General features: G+C 47.5%; 1 protein-coding gene across 2 annotated transcripts in view; it reads right to left on the bottom strand.

Annotated features, from left to right (window-relative positions):
- LOC137652413 (optineurin-like) overlaps nt 1-15,641 on the bottom strand; it is a 39,098-nt gene that overhangs the window by 19,053 nt on the left and 4,404 nt on the right. Inside the window, exons 2-3 of one of the 2 annotated variants that reach the window (XM_068385808.1) lie at nt 4,198-4,218; nt 3,572-3,708 (exon numbers count right to left, since the gene is read on the bottom strand). In XM_068385808.1, coding sequence (XP_068241909.1) covers nt 3,572-3,703 — 132 coding nt within the window. In that variant the 5' untranslated portion in view covers nt 3,704-3,708; nt 4,198-4,218. The remainder of the gene's footprint in view (nt 1-3,571; nt 3,709-4,197; nt 4,219-15,641) is intronic. The other variant, XM_068385807.1, reaches the window with a different exon arrangement.

The following is a 15,641-nucleotide window of genomic DNA, read 5'->3' on the forward strand; positions in this document are numbered from 1 at the left end:
CACTGGTGGAAGCGTGACAGAGCCGGACGCAATATCATGGAACTGCTGCACAGTCTGTGAACTGTCAACAACCATGGGTGCGCGAGGAAGCACAGCGTCAACCCGAGACTGTCTAGACCGTCTGGGTTGTGCAGTCAACACCCTACCGGGTTGCTGAGGTTGACGCACTGCGTCAAAACAAGTCACCTCTGCTGGTTGTTGAACGTCCTGAACGTCAACAACCACCTCCAAGCGTCGCTTAACGACAACGTGCGGCTGGCAACCCACACTGGGTCGCATCGGTGGAGGAACCACCTCAACTGGCAGACGCGAGTAGGTTACCTCAGCGTCAACAGGGCGCACAACCGACCGGTTGGAAGGTTGTTGGCCAGAAGGTTCTTCTCCGCATTTAAGTCCTCTATCAAGGACGCAAGCTTGGACTGCATGTCTTGCAGCAAAGCCCATTTAGGGTCTACGGGAGCAGGTGTGGCAACAGACGGGGTTAGCGACTGAGGCAGAACCTTTTACCATCCATGAAAGCCTTGTTATGCGCGACATAATAGTACAGCAAAACTTCAAAGGCTCGACAACAGCTGTGAAGTTGACCTGTAAACAACTTGGAGCGTCTCCTAGCTAGGCGCCAGGGAGAGTATACCAGAATTGAGAAGTCTATCTGGGCAGAGGCATGAACTCCCAAGCCGAGAACTTCTCTCGTGTCATATCAGACTCTCGCTCTATAAACCAGTTTAAAAGAAGGGAAAGCAAAGGCTGTATCCCCCAAACTCCTCCTGGTGAAAAACCAGTCGCCTAGCCAACGTAACGCTCTCTAGGAGAGCGAGAGAGCACTAGCTTAAAAACAACAGCTTCGAAGTAGCTAGGCCTAGTGTAAGCTCTGACGTTTAGGCGAACGAGGAGCAGCAGTTACAAAAAGATCCAGACGAAGATCCTTAAAAAAATCATCATGATTTAATTAAAGTCCATAGGAGGCTAAGCAGCTTTAGGCTCCTCTCCATCTGACAGAGTCCTCAAGGGAATATCAGTAGGAGGGAGAACAGCAACTTCCTCATCTACAGGAACCTTGTCCGATAAAAGCTGAGTCTCTCACTGGTGCATTAGTAGCGGACCAGAACGCAACATCATATAACTGCTTGACAGTCTGTGAACTGTCAACAACTGAACTGTCAACGACAACAGGTGCGTGAGGACGCACAGCGTCCACTCGAGACTGCTTTGACTGCCTAGACTGAGCAGTCAAAACAACTCTAGAATGCGGAGGTTGACGCACAGCGTCAAAACAAGTCAACTCAGATTGTTAGTGAACGTCTTGAACGTCAACAGGAGCATCAGCCAGTGGCCTAACGTCCAAATGCGGCTGAAAAACCACACGAGACCGCATCGAGTGTGGTTCTAAACAACCTGACTGACGTGACTAAGCTACGCCAACGTCAACAGTAAGCACAAAGGAACGTTAGGTTGGCTGAAAGCCAGGATATCGATGAGATAAACGGCTAGACTCAACGGACTAATCGGCAGAATAGTCTTCCATAAGGGAGGCAAGCATATACTGCATGTTTTGCCATACAACCCCTTAAGGATCAACGGAAATGGTTGTGGTAATAGACGAGGGTAACGTCTGTGACCGCAACACTTTGCCTACAAAAAAAGACTCTCGGAGTCTGTGTTACGCTTTTGTTAGGCGGCGAGCAGTTATCCGATGACTGCATAGGGTCAGAGCTGTCCTAATGGCTGTAACCAGGACGCTGGACCTGTCCTGAAAGGACTGACTTTCGCTTAAGGGCTTCGAAACCTTGTGACAGGTTTCTTATGCGAAAAGCCTACGGATGGCGAGGAGAAACAACGTCTCTCTCGTCTTATGGTCGGGGAGATCTTGGTAAGATACACACGATACCATAGAGGGAAAACGTCTGTTCGTTGGTCAAGGCCTCTCGAACCCATAAGTCGTTTGACATTACTTCTCCCCTGGGCTTGGGAGCTTGTAAGAGGTCCCGGACTAGGTGAACGACAGGCACGAACAGACGAACCCTCGGACGCAACGCTGTAACACTTTGCGCCTCGGACGCAACACTGTAACACTTTGCGCATGTCACTTTATCACTTCGATTTTCTGTTTTGCACTTATTTCTACCTGAAACACGCAATTCTACCCTTCATTAAGTGGTAGTAATTGCGAAATTAGTCGTATAATGCAAGCTCATAATACCAGCAAAAAACAGAAAACATATTTTAAGATAAAAAGAAAAACCAGTGGCTGGGAAAGAGACTAAACACTAGTTCATATAACTACGTTTTCAATCTCTCACCGCACATAGCCTGGGGACGAGAATAAAAACCTAAAAACGTTTTATCCTTCCTCCCCGTACAGCGACTAGGGACGTGAGTAACACGAGAACAACGTTACCCGCTTGAACGGAACGTTTTCTCTCCTCTCTCTCCCTCCGTCTCATCTCTCTCTCTCTTTCTCTCTTGATTTCGCACCTAAGAGAAGAGCCCAATTATATATGGTCAAAAAAACATGTTATTTGACTAAAGGAAAAAACTGAAAGGTTTTTCAACTAAAAAGTTCTTTTAAATTAGAATTCAAAACATTTAAGCTAAGAAAGAATGAATAAAACGTCAGAATCGATTTACTCTTACTGCAAAGTGAAACCGTGATACACTCTCTCTCTATCGTAACGATAGAGCGCATGTTGAACGTCCTGAACGTCAACAACTGCGTAGCATAAATAAACTAAACGTTAGTTCATCTTTGAAAACAGTACGAAGACTATCAAAGAAATTCTTTCATAAAATATTACATTTAAAAAGTTTTAAATCCTTAGCTCTTTAAAAGCTAAAGACGATATAAAGGGCTCAACGTTGATTAACTTCGGTTTCCAAGTTAGGACCGCCTACTCTCAGGAAAGGTCTATATAAACAAAGCATTAAAATTTATTTTTATATGTTTATAAAAAATGGAAAGTTAATCGAAGAGGCCTAATAAAGGCGGAGAGATATAAAATATATATAGGAAAATCTATAACGTGATAAGATAATTACTAAAAGCCTAAACACACTTCCGTCTAAGGGAAGGGTCGGCCATTTAAAAGTGAAAGAAAGTCCATACTCTCCTTGTCACCATAATTAAATCTATCCAAAACGAGTTCAAGTTTTAAGATGAAGATAAAACACCTGCATAGCGAAAGCTCAAAACTAGAATAGTGTACTTCACCAAATAGTTGTGAAAACAAATCCAGTTAGCAACAGCGAATTAGTAGGTCTTGCCGGTACCCCGACAGAGAGAAAATTGAGTTCTTTGTTTACAATGAGTAATGGGTATCTGAACGACAGATGGCGCTGTTGAGTACACCCCCTACCTGTGTAGCGATCGCTGGCGAATTTTTCCGTAGAGTTTTTCTGTCGAGCAACAGAGTTGCAGCTATTATAATCACCGGCTAAGTTAAATACTGAAAAATGCAATACCTGTATAAAGGAAACATTCACTACAGCTGTATTTTTCTATGATACATAATGAGCCCTTGAAACCCATATAATTCCATCAACATCTAATACTGTACAGTACTGTTAGAATTACCTGAACTTCTGAAGCTATGCCATTTGATGTAGGGACTCCAGCAGAGGGTATGTGAGTAAAGGACTCAATTCCAGGAGAAGAGACCCCACACAGCCCTCCCTGGCCCATTTTAGCCTCGTCTTGTCGCACCATCACACCTAAAGACAAAAGCATTGATAATAAAAGGAAGAATGTGATAGAAAGCAAATTTATCTAGGAAAATACATATGGAACTATATTTACATTAATACTGTACTGCATAGTAGAATATGCTATAGAAATAATAAAGGATATTACATCAAAGCATAGATTAAAAAGCTTTAGAAATTCTTTACTGGCACATCCAAAAGCTAATAAGTCTTTGTTACTCACTTTATTTCAAAGGGCAAAAGTAAGCCTACTGGTCTCATTAAATAAACTAAATTGAACCAACAATAAAACTTACAGGAAAAGGTTTTGTATTATATCAGTATGCTTAGAAAGCATAAATAAATATATACTATGGCATTTGACATAATTTGATTTGATAAAACAAATTGTAATAAAAACTGCTCCTAATTCTAATAAAGAATATTTTCAAAACTTCAACACACTATACAGTGTGAAATAAAGCTTGAGCATTTACAATAAAAGAAAAAGGTACTTACAAGCATCCTACATAATGAAAGCTGTGAAGAACATAACTATGATAAGAAGACTTATCTTGACATACACTAAATATTGCTGTTACAGCACATAGTCATATTCATAGCAATAAGGCTTCAGAACAAACAAATAAAAAACTTATTTAAGTCTTATTATAGCCTTTACTGGGCTGTACTAGCAGTAAAATACTGTAATGTATTGCTAAAATGGAAATATGTTATTTTCATTAGTAAAATAAATTTTTGAATATACTTACCCGATAATCATGTAGCTGTCAACTCCGTTGCCCGACAGAAATCTAAGGAGGGATACGCCAGCTATCACAATACTAGAAGGGGGTGTACTTACCAGCGCCACCTGTGGCCAGGTACTCAGGTACTTCTTGTTGACACCTCCTCAATTATTCCTCGGTCCCACTGGTTCTCTATGGGGAGGAAGGGAGGGTCAATTAAATCATGATTATCGGGTAAGTATATTCAAAAATTTATTTTACTAATGAAAATAACATTTTTCAATATTAAACTTACCCGATAATCATGTAGCTGATTCACACCCAGGGGGGTGGGTGAAAACCAGTGTACAAGATTAAAGGATAGCCAAGTATCCCAAATTTCATATAACAGTTATCTCAAATAACAATGAAATAATAAGTACCTGGTAAGGAAGTCGAATTGAACCGTTACTCTGCCTCTTTTTTAAGTTCGTCTTCCTTACTGAGCGCAGCGTTCCTCTTGGAGGCTGAATCAACCCAAGGTGCTAAAGTATATAGGGTTGCAACCCCTACTAAAGGACCTCTACACAACCTCTAACCCAGGCGCTTCTCAAGAATGAATTGACCACCCGCCAAATCAAAAGGATGCGGAAGGCTTCTTAGCCTACCGTAACAACCATAAAAACAACAATAAAAGAATTCAAGAGAAAGGTTAAAAAAGGTTATGGGATTAAGGGAATGTAGTGGCTGAGCCCTCACCTACTACTGCACTCGCTGCTACGAATGGTCCCAGGGTGTAGCAGTTCTCGTAAAGAGACTGGACATCTTTCAGATAAAATGATGCAAACACTGACTTGCTCCTCCAATAGGTTGCATCCATTATGCTCTGCAGAGAACGGTTTTTATTAAAGGCCATCGAAGTAGCTACGGCTCTTACTTCGTGGGTCCTTACCTTCAGCAATGCAAGGTCTTCCTCCTTTAAGTGAGAATGTGCTTCTCTGATCAGAAGCCTTATATAATACGAAAGCCCATTCTTGGACATGGGTCTCGAGGGTTTCCTGATGGCACACCATAAGGCTTCTGACTGTCTTCGGAGAGGTTTAGACCTCTTGAGATAATATTTGAGAGCTCTGACAGGGCAAAGAACTCTCTCAAGTTCGTTACCTACCATGTTGGAGAGGCTAGGTATCTCGAACGATCTAGGCCAAGGACGTGAAGGAAGTTCGTTCTTTGCTAGGAATCCAAGCTGAAAAGAACATGTCGCAGATTCGGTCGTGAAACCAATGTTCTTGCTGAAGGCATGAACCTCACTGACTCTCTTCGCTGTTGCAAGGCAAACGAGAAAAAGAGTCTTGAGGGTAAGGTCCTTAAATGAAGCTGACTGGAGAGGTTCGAACCTAGATGTCATAAGGAACCTTAAGACTACGTCTAGATTCCAGCCTGGAGTGGAAAGACGACGATCTTTAGACGTCTCAAAAGACTTAAGAATGTCTTGAAGGTCCTTGTTGGAAGACAGGTCCAAACCTCTGTGGCGGAGAACTGAGGTCAACATACTCCTATATCCCTTAATCGTAGGAGCTGAAAGGGATCTCTCATTCCTAAGGTGAAGAAGGAAGTCAGCTATTTGGATCACAGAGGTATTGGTAGAGGATATCGAATTGGCTCTACACCAGCTTCGGAAGACCTCCCACTTAGACTGGTAGACTCTACGAGTGGAAACCCTTCTTGCTCTGGCAATCGCACTGGCTGCCTCCTTCGAAAAGCCTCGAGCTCTAGCGAATCTTTCGACAGTCTGAAGGCAGTCAGCCGAAGAGCGTGGAGGTTTGGATGCAACCTGTCTACGTGAGGTTGACGTAGAAGGTCCACTCTTAGAGGTAGAGTCCTGGGGAAGTCTACTAGCCATTGTAGTACCTCTGTGAACCATTCTCTTGCAGGCCAAAGGGGAGCAACCAGCGTCAGCCGTGTCCCTTCGTGCGAGACGAATTTCTGCAGAACCTTGTTGATTATCTTGAACGGAGGGAATGCGTACAGGTCGAGATGGGACCAGTTCAGTAGAAAGGCATCCACATGAACTGCTGCAGGGTCTGGAACAGGAGAACAAAACAGAGGAAGTCTCTTGGTCATGGAGGTGGCAAACAGATCTATGGTAGGTTGACCCCACAAGGTCCAAAGTCTGTTGCACACACTCTTGTGGAGGGTCCATTCCGTGGGAATGACCTGATTCCTTCTGCTTAGGCGATCTGCTGACACGTTCATATTGCCCTGGATGAACCTCGTGACTAGAGAGAGGTTTAGACTTCTTGACCAAATGAGGAGGTCCCTTGCGATCTCGCAAAGGCTCCTCGAATGGGTCCCTCCTTGCTTGGAGATGTAAGCCAAGGCTGTGGTGTTGTCCGAGTTCACCTCCACCACTTTGCCTAGCAGGAGGGACTTGAAGTTCAACAGTGCTAGATGAACTGCCAGCAGCTCCTTGCAGTTGATGTGGAAAGATCGTTGTTCCTCGTTCCACATTCCCGAGCATTCCTTTCCGTCCAAGGTTGCACCCCAGCCCGAGTCCGATGCATCTGAGAAGAGATGAAGATTGGGGGTCTGAATGGCCAAGGATAGACCCTCTTTGAGAAGGAGGTTGTGCTTCCACCACAGGAGAGTGGTCTTCATCTCTTGGTTGATAGGGATAGAGACTGCTTCTAGAGTCGAACTCTTGTCCCAATGAGCTGCCAGGTGGAATTGAAGAGGGCAGAGGTGGAGTCTGCCCAGCTCGACAAACAGGGCTAGGGACGAGAGAGTCCCTGTGAGACTCATCCACTGTCTCACTGAGCAACTGCTCCTCTTCAGCATGCTCATGATGCACTCTAGGGCTTGGCTTATCCTGGGGGCCGATGGAAAAGCCCGAAAACTCTGACTCTGAATCTCCATTCCCAGATACACGATGGATTGTGAGGGAATGAGTTGAGATTTTTCCCAATTGACTAATAGACCCAGGTCTCTGATTAGGTCTAAAGTCCAATGAAGATTCTCCAGACAACGACGACTCGAGGAGGCTCTCAACAGCCAGTCGTCTAGGTAGAGGGAGGCTCTGATGTTTGACAAGTGAAGGAATTTGGCTACATTCCTCATCAGAAGGGTAAAGACCATAGGAGCTGTGCTTAGGCCAAAACACAGGGCTTGGAATTGATAGACGACCTTTCCGAAAACGAATCTTAGGAAAGGTTGGGAGTCTGGATGAATCGGAACGTGAAAGTATGCGTCTTTCAAGTCCAAAGAGACCATCCAGTCCTCCTGTCTGACCGCTGCTAAGACCGACTTGGTCGTCTCCATCGTGAACGTCAGCTTGGTGACATACTCGTTGAGAGCGCTGACGTCCAACACCGGTCTCCAACCTCCTGTCTTCTTGGCCACAAGAAAGAGACGGTTGTAGAAGCCCGGGGATTGATGGTCCCGGACTATAACCACTGCCTTCTTCTGCACAAGAAGCGACACCTCCTGGTGCAATGCTAGCCTCTTGTCCTCCTCTTTGTAGTTGGGAGAGAGGTTGATGGGCGATGTGGTCAGAGGTGGTTGAAGGCAGAATGGAATCCTGTAACCGAACCTCAGCCAACTGACAGACTGTGCGTCTGCACCTCTCATCTCCCAAGCTCGCCAGAAGGTCTTGAGTCTGGCTCCTACTGTTGTCTGGAGAAGTGGAGAGTCAGTTTTTGCCTTTGGATGACCTGGATCCTTTCCTGGACTTGCCTTTGTAAGAGTCTGGACGGGAGCTTCCTCGGCTGGGGGCTCTACCACGAAAGGGCGGTATGAATCTAGTAGCAGGGGTATCAGCCACTGGGGAGCGGTAAGTCTTAGGGACTGAGGTGGCAGCCTTAGACTTACGAGCCGAAGAAGCTACAAGATCGTGCGTATCCTTCTGTATCAGGGCAGCAGACAAGTCCTTAATGAGCTCTTCGGGAAAAATAAACTTCGAGAGCGGAGCAAAAAGAAGTTGTGACCGTTGGCAAGGTGTAATGCTGGCGGAAAGGAAAGAACACAGCTGTTCCCTTTTCTTCAACATCCCTGATACAAACAAGGACGCTAGCTCGCCCGATCCATCTCTGATGGCCTTATCCATGCAGGACATTAACAGCATGGCAGAATCTTTGTCCGCAGGAGAGGTTTTCTTGCTGAGGGCTCCCAGGCACCAGTCGAGAAAATTAAACATTTCAAAAGCTCTAAACACCCCTTTCAGCAAGTGATCCAGGTCTGAGAAGGTCCAACACACCTTTGAGCGTCTCATAGCAGTCCTTCGAGGCGAGTCTACCAGACTTGAGAAGTCAGCCTGGGCAGAGGCAGGTACTCCCAAGCCTGGTGCTTCCCCTGTGGCATACCAAACGCTCGCTTTCGATGTGAGCTTCGTTGGAGGGAACATGAAGGAAGTCTTGCCAAGAAGTTGTTTAGACTGCAGCCACTCCCCTAAGATCCTAAAAGCCCTCTTGGAGGATCTAGCTAGGACAAGCTTGGTATAGGAAGACTGAGCTTGTTGTACGCCCAGCGAAAACTCAGATGGAGGAGAGCGGGGAATAGCCGAGACAAAATGGTCTGGATAAACCTCCCTGAGAAGAGCCAAGACCTTGCAAAAATCAAGAGACTGTGGAGAGAGCTTGGATTCGTCCACGTCCGATGAGGGATCAAGGTGTGCCTCCTCATCATCCGAAACCTCATCCCCAGAATGAGGCGACGAGATCGGATACGAATGCTGAACCGCAGAGTCAGAACGAGCAGGAACAATAACCGTGGTGGACGGAGGAGGAGCAGAAAGTTCCTGTTCCTGTGGAATGAGTGGAGCGTGAAGAGACCGAGGCTGCGCAGAACAAGGTAAAGTTCTCGCAAGCAGAGGTGTCTGAGGCGCAGGATCAGGGTGCACGGGTTGAACTCGGTGCAGCAGCTGAGGAGACTGACTCATGGGTGGAAGAGGTTGTTGTACCTCCACCGAGAGTTGCACCACCGGTGGAGCAGCCAGGGGAGGCGGAGGAAGAGTGGAGTAATCCTCCTGATCCCAAACAGAAGGTTGCCTTAAAGAAGGCTGAGGCTGAACAACACTGGGAACAGCGAACACAGAATGTGGCTCAACATCGTACGCCTGGCAGATGGTGCTGCGACTAGGTAGAGCGAGCGCAGGCGGGTTGAGCACAGGCTGAGCGGGTGCAGGCGGAAGGAGTGCAGGTGGAGGCGGAGGTGCAACACTCTCAGCACGACACTCACGCATCAGGTCCGAAAGCTGAGCTTGCATGGACTGAAGCATAGACCACTTGGGATCAGCAGAGACGGCAGCAGACTGAGGTAAAGCCTTAACAGTCGAGCTCTGTTGTGGCAGAACCTTACTCCTCTTGGGCGGAGTACAGTCGACAGATGACTGAGGCGAGTCGGAGCTGAGCCAATGACTGCAACCTGGCAGAGCACTCGCGGGCTGGACTCTGCGTTTAAGCGGTCTCGAGACCTGAGACCAACGTTTCTTCCCAGAAAGAAGATCAGCGGACGAGCGGAAGACGGGCTCAATCGTCTGCAAGTGGGAGTGACGGTCTGTGGAAGACACGCCCGCAACCACTGAGGATAATTCTGTGCGCCTGACAAGGCCTGCCGAACCCTTATGCCCTTCGACATTGCTTCTCCCCTGGGCTTGGGAGCTTGCAAGAGGTCCCGGACTGGGAGGACGACTGGCTCGCACAGAAAGATCCTCACGCACCACACTGGCACTAACACTAGCACAAGGCACTGCACCGACACTAGCACTCGTCACAGCACTGGCACTAACTTCACCCACTGCACTCTTGACCTTCAGCTCTTTCACTTCGGCCATCAGAGACTTATGGTCACTTACCACTGACTCTACCTTATCGCCTAAAGCATGTTATTTTCATTAGTAAAATAAATTTTTGAATATACTTACCCGATAATCATGTAGCTGTCAACTCTGTTGCCCGACAGAATTCTATGGAGGGATACGCCAGCTATCACAATACTAGAAGGGGGTGTTCTTACCAGCGCCACCTGTGGCCAGGTACTCAAGTACTTCTTGTTGACACCTCCTCAATTATTCCTCGGTCCCACTGGTTCTCTATGGGGAGGAAGGGAGGGTCAATTAAATCATGATTATCGGGTAAGTATATTCAAAAATTTATTTTACTAATGAAAATAACATTTTTCAATATTAAACTTACCCGATAATCATGTAGCTGATTCACACCCAGGGGGGTGGGTGAAAACCAGTGTACAAGATTAAAGGATAGCTAAGTATCCCATATTTCATATAACAGTTATCTCAAATAACAATGAAATAATAAGTACCTGGTAAGGAAGTCGAATTGAACCGTTACTCTGTCTCTTTTTTAAGTTCGTCTTCCTTACTGAGCGCAGCGTTCCTCTTGGAGGCTGAATCAACCCAAAGGTGCTAAAGTATACAGGGCTGCAACCCATACTAAAGGACCTCATCACAACCTTTAACCTCGGCGCTTCTCAAGAAAGAATTGACCACCCGCCAAATCAACAAGGATGTGGAAGGCTTCTTAGCCGACCGAACAAGCCATAAAAAGTATTCAAGAGAAAGGTTAAAAAGTTATGGAATTATGGGAATGTAGTGGCTGAGCCCTCGCCTACTACTGCATTCGTTGCTACGAATGGACCCAGGGTGTAGCAGTACTCGTAAAGAGACTGGACATCTTTGAGATAGAATGATGCGAACACTGACTTGCTTCTCCAATAGGTTGCATCCATAACACTCTGCAGAGAACGGTTCTGTTTGAAGGCCACTGAAGTAGCCACAGCTCTCACTTCATGTGTCCTTACCTTCAGCAAAGCAAGGTCTTCTTCCTTCAGATGAGAATTTGCTTCTCTAATCAGAAGCCTGATGTAGTAAGAAACTGAGTTCTTAGACATTGGTAGAGAAGGCTTCTTGATAGCACACCATAAGGCTTCTGATTGTCCTCGTAATAGTTTTGACCTTCTTAAATAGTACTTAAGAGCTCTAACAGGGCAAAGTACTCTCTCTAGTTCGTTCCCCACCATGTTGGACAGGCTTGGGATCTCGAACGACTTAGGGCAAGGACGGGAAGGAAGCTCGTTTTAGCCAAAAAAAACCGAGCCGCAAGGAACATGTAGCCGTTTCAGATGTGAAACCTATGTTCCTGCTGAAGGCGTGGATCTCACTTACTCTTTTACCTGTTGCTAAGCACACGAGGAAAAGAGTTTCTAATGTGAGGTCCTTAAAAGAGGCTGATAGGAACGGTTCAAATCCTGATGACATTAGGAACCTTAGGACCACGTCTAGATTCCAGCCTGGAGTGGACAACCGACGTTCCTTTGAGGTCTCAAAAGACCTAAGGAGGTCCTGTAGATCTTTGTTGGAGGAAAGATCCAAGCCTCTGTGGCGGAAAACCGCTGCCAACATACTTCTGTAACCCTTGATCGTAGGAGCTGATAGGGATTTTACGTTCCTTAGATGTAACAGGAAGTCAGCAATCTGGGTTACAGTGGTACTGGTTGAGGAAAACTGCATTGGCCTTGCACCAGCTTCGGAAGACTTCCCATTAAGACTGATAGACTCTGAGAGTGGATGTCGTCCTTGCTCTGGCAATCGTTCTGGCTGCCTCCTTCGAAAAGCCTCTAGTTCTTGAGAGACTTTCGATAGTCTGAAGGCAGTCAGACGAAGAGCGTGGAGGTTTGGGTGTACCTTCTTTACGTGAGGTTGACGCAGAAGGTCCACTCTAGGAGGAAGAGTCCTGGGAAACGTCGACCAGCCATTGCAGTACCTCGGTGAACCCTTCTCTCGCGGGTCAGAGGGGAGCAACCAACGTCAACCGTGTCCCTTTGTGAGAGGCGAACTTCTGAAGTACCCTGTTGACAATCTTGAACGGCGGGAATGCATACAGGTTGAGATGGGACCCATCCAGCAGAAAGGCATCCACGCGAACTGCTGTTGGGTCTGGAATCGGAGAACAATACAAGAGGAGCTTCTTGGTCATCGAGGTAGCGAATAGAACTATGGTTGGCAGACCCCACAGGGCCCAAAGTCTGCTGCAAACATTCTTGTGAAGGGTCCACTCTGTGGGGAAGACCTGACCCTTACGGCTGAGGCGATCTGCCATGACATTCATATCGCCCTGAATGAGCCTCGTTACCAGCGTGAGCTTTCGATCTTTGACCAAATGAGGAGGTCCCTTGCGATCTTGAACAACTTCCTCGAATGAGTCCCTCTCTGCTTGGAGATGTAAGCCAAGGCTGTGGTGTAGTCGGAGTTCACCTCCACCACCTTGTAAGCTGGAGAGACTTGAAGTTTATCAAGGCCAGATGAACTGCCAATAACTCCTTGCAATAGATGTGAAGTGTCCTTTGCTCCTGATTCCATGTTCCCGAGCATTCCTGTCCGTCCAGTGTCGCACCCCAGCCCGTGTCCGATGCGTCCGAGAAGAGACGGTGGTCGGGGGTCTGAACAGCCAAAGGTAGACCTTCCTTGAGAAGAATGCTGTTCTTCCACCACGTTAGAGTAGACCTCATCTCTTCGGAAACAGGAACTGAGCCCGTCTCTAGCGTCATGTCCTTTATCCAGTGAGCAGCTAGATGATACTGAAGGGGGCGGAGGTGGAGTCTCCCTAACTCGATGAACAGGGCCAGCGATGAAAGTGTCCCTGTTAGACTCATCCCCTGCCTGACTAAGCATCGGTTCCTTCTCAGCATGCTCTGGATGCATTCTAGGGCTTGGAAGATCCTTGGGGCCGACGGACAAGTCCAAAAAGCTCGACTCTGAAGATCCATACCCAAGGAAACAATGGTCTGGGATGGAACGAGCTGAGACTCCTCAAAATTGACCAGGAGGCCCAGTTCCTTGGTCAGATCCATAGTCCATTTGAAAATCTCCAGACAGCGACGACTTCTGGGAGCTCTTAAAAGCCAGTCGTCTGACGGAGCCGGACACAAGATCATGATACTGCTGCACAGTCTGTAAACTGACAATCATGGGCAAGCGAGGAAGTACAGTGACAACCCGAATCTGTCTAGACTATCTGGGTCGTACAGACAGCTCCTTAACGGGTTGCTGAGGTTGCCGCACTGCGTCACAACAAGTCCCTTCTGTTGGTTGTTGAACGTCTTCCCCGTGACACATTGACTCCGTAAACAAAAATCCTCTAACAAGGACTAAGCTTGGACTGCATGTCATGCAACACAGCTCAAGGTCTATGGGAGCAGGTGTGGTAACAGACGGGATTAGCGGCTGAAGTGGAACCATTACCTTCCCTGTAAGCATGTTATGCTTAAATAAAAGTCCATAAGAGGTAATGCAGCTAAAGGCTCCCTCCAAATGACAGAGTCCTCAAGGGAATATCAGAAGGAGGGAGAAAAGAACTTTCTCATCTACAGGGACCTTATCCTAGAAAAGCTAAGTTCTCTGAGTGAGGGTTCACTGGTGCAAAAGCAGCAGACTAGAAGGCAACGTTATGAAACTGCTTGACAGTCTAGTGAGTTGGCAACAACCCAAGATATGTTGAGAAGCATGCGGTAAGGTATGCAGAGCATGATGAATGCAGAGTATGCTGAATGCAGAGCATGCTGTATGTAGAGCATGTTGTATGCAGAGCATGCTGTATGTAGAGCATGTTGTATGCATAGCATGCTGAAAGCAGAGCATGCTGTATGCAGAGCATGTTGTATGCAGAGCATGCTGAATGCAGAGCATGCTGAATGCTGAGCATGTAGTAAGCAGAGCCTGCTGTAAGCAGAGCCTGCTGTAAGGAAAGCAGAGCGTGTGCATGGCGTTTAACATTTCTCAGAAATTCCATGACCAGTGCTAGAGTGCTTTATGCATGCTTGCATGGGGTTTAAAAATCAACATAATGTTTACCTTACATTCATAACTCATGATTCATATTTTTGCCATGGTTAGAAAATGGAGGTAAGGTATGCTGAACAGCAGAGTCAGAACGAGCTGGAACAACAACAGTGGAAGGTGCAGAAAGTTCCTGTTCCTGTGGTATGAGTGGAGCGTGAAGAGACCGAGGTTGCGCAGAACAAGGTAAAGTTCCCGCAAGCAGAGGTGTCTGAGGTGCAGGATCAGGGTGCACGGGTTGAGCTCGGTGCAGCAGCTGAGGAGACTGACTCACAGGTGGAAGAGGTTGTACCTCCACCGAGAGTTGCACCACCGGTGGAGCAGCCAGGGGAGGAGGAGGAAGAGTGGGGTAATCCTCCTGATCCCAAACCGAAGGTTGCCTTAAAGAAGGCTGAGGCTGAACAACACTGGGAACAGCGAACACAGAAAGAGGTTCAACATCGTACGCCTGGCAGATGGTGCTGCGACTGGGTGCAGCGAGTGCAGGCGGGTTGAGCACAGGCTGAAAGGGTGCAGGGGAGGTGCAACACTCTCAGCCCGACACTCACACAACAGGTCCGAAAGCTGTGCTTGCATGGACTGTAGTAGAGTCTACAACATCGTACGCCTGGCAGATGGTGCTGCGACTGGGTGCAGCGAGTGCAGGCGGGTGCAGCACAGGCTGAACGGGTGCAGGGGAGGTGCAACACTCTCAGCCCGACACTCACACAACAGGTCCGAAAGCTGTGCTTGCATGGACTGTAGTAGAGTCTACAACATCGTACGCCTGGCAGATGGTGCTGCGACTGGGTGCAGCGAGTGCAGGCGGGTGCAGCACAGGCTGAACGGGTGCAGCCGGTTGGTGCACCACCGGTGCAGGCGGGTGCAGCACAGGCTGAACGGGTGCAGGCGGTTGGTGCACCACCGGTGCAGGAGGAGGAGGAGGTGCAACACTCTCAGCACGACACTCACGCATCAGGTCCGAAAGCTGTGCTTGCATGGACAGTAGTAGAATCCACAACATCGTACGCCTGGCAGGTGGTACTGCGATCAGGCGGAGCGAGCATAGGGGGGGGGAGTGTAGGCGCACTCTCAGCCCGACAAACTGATGACTGAGGAGAGACAGAGCTAACCCAATGACTGCATCCGGGTTGTTGAACTTTACTTCGTACGTCTGGCATAGGTCTGGACTTTACGTTTAAGAGGTCTTGAGACCTGAGACCAGCGTAACTCTGCCTTTATTTTCTCCTCTAAATCTCTTCTGCAGACGAGCAAAATAAGGGCTCAATCGTCTGCGGGTGGGAGTGACGGTCTCGGTAAGACACGCCCACAACCACCGAGGATACTTCTGTGCGCCGATCAAGGCCTGCCGAACCCTTATGCCCTTCGACATTGCTTCTCCCCTGGGC

The sequence above is a fragment of the Palaemon carinicauda genome, chromosome 13, assembly GCF_036898095.1.
Source record: "Palaemon carinicauda isolate YSFRI2023 chromosome 13, ASM3689809v2, whole genome shotgun sequence".
Taxonomy (NCBI): Eukaryota; Metazoa; Arthropoda; class Malacostraca; order Decapoda; family Palaemonidae; genus Palaemon; species Palaemon carinicauda.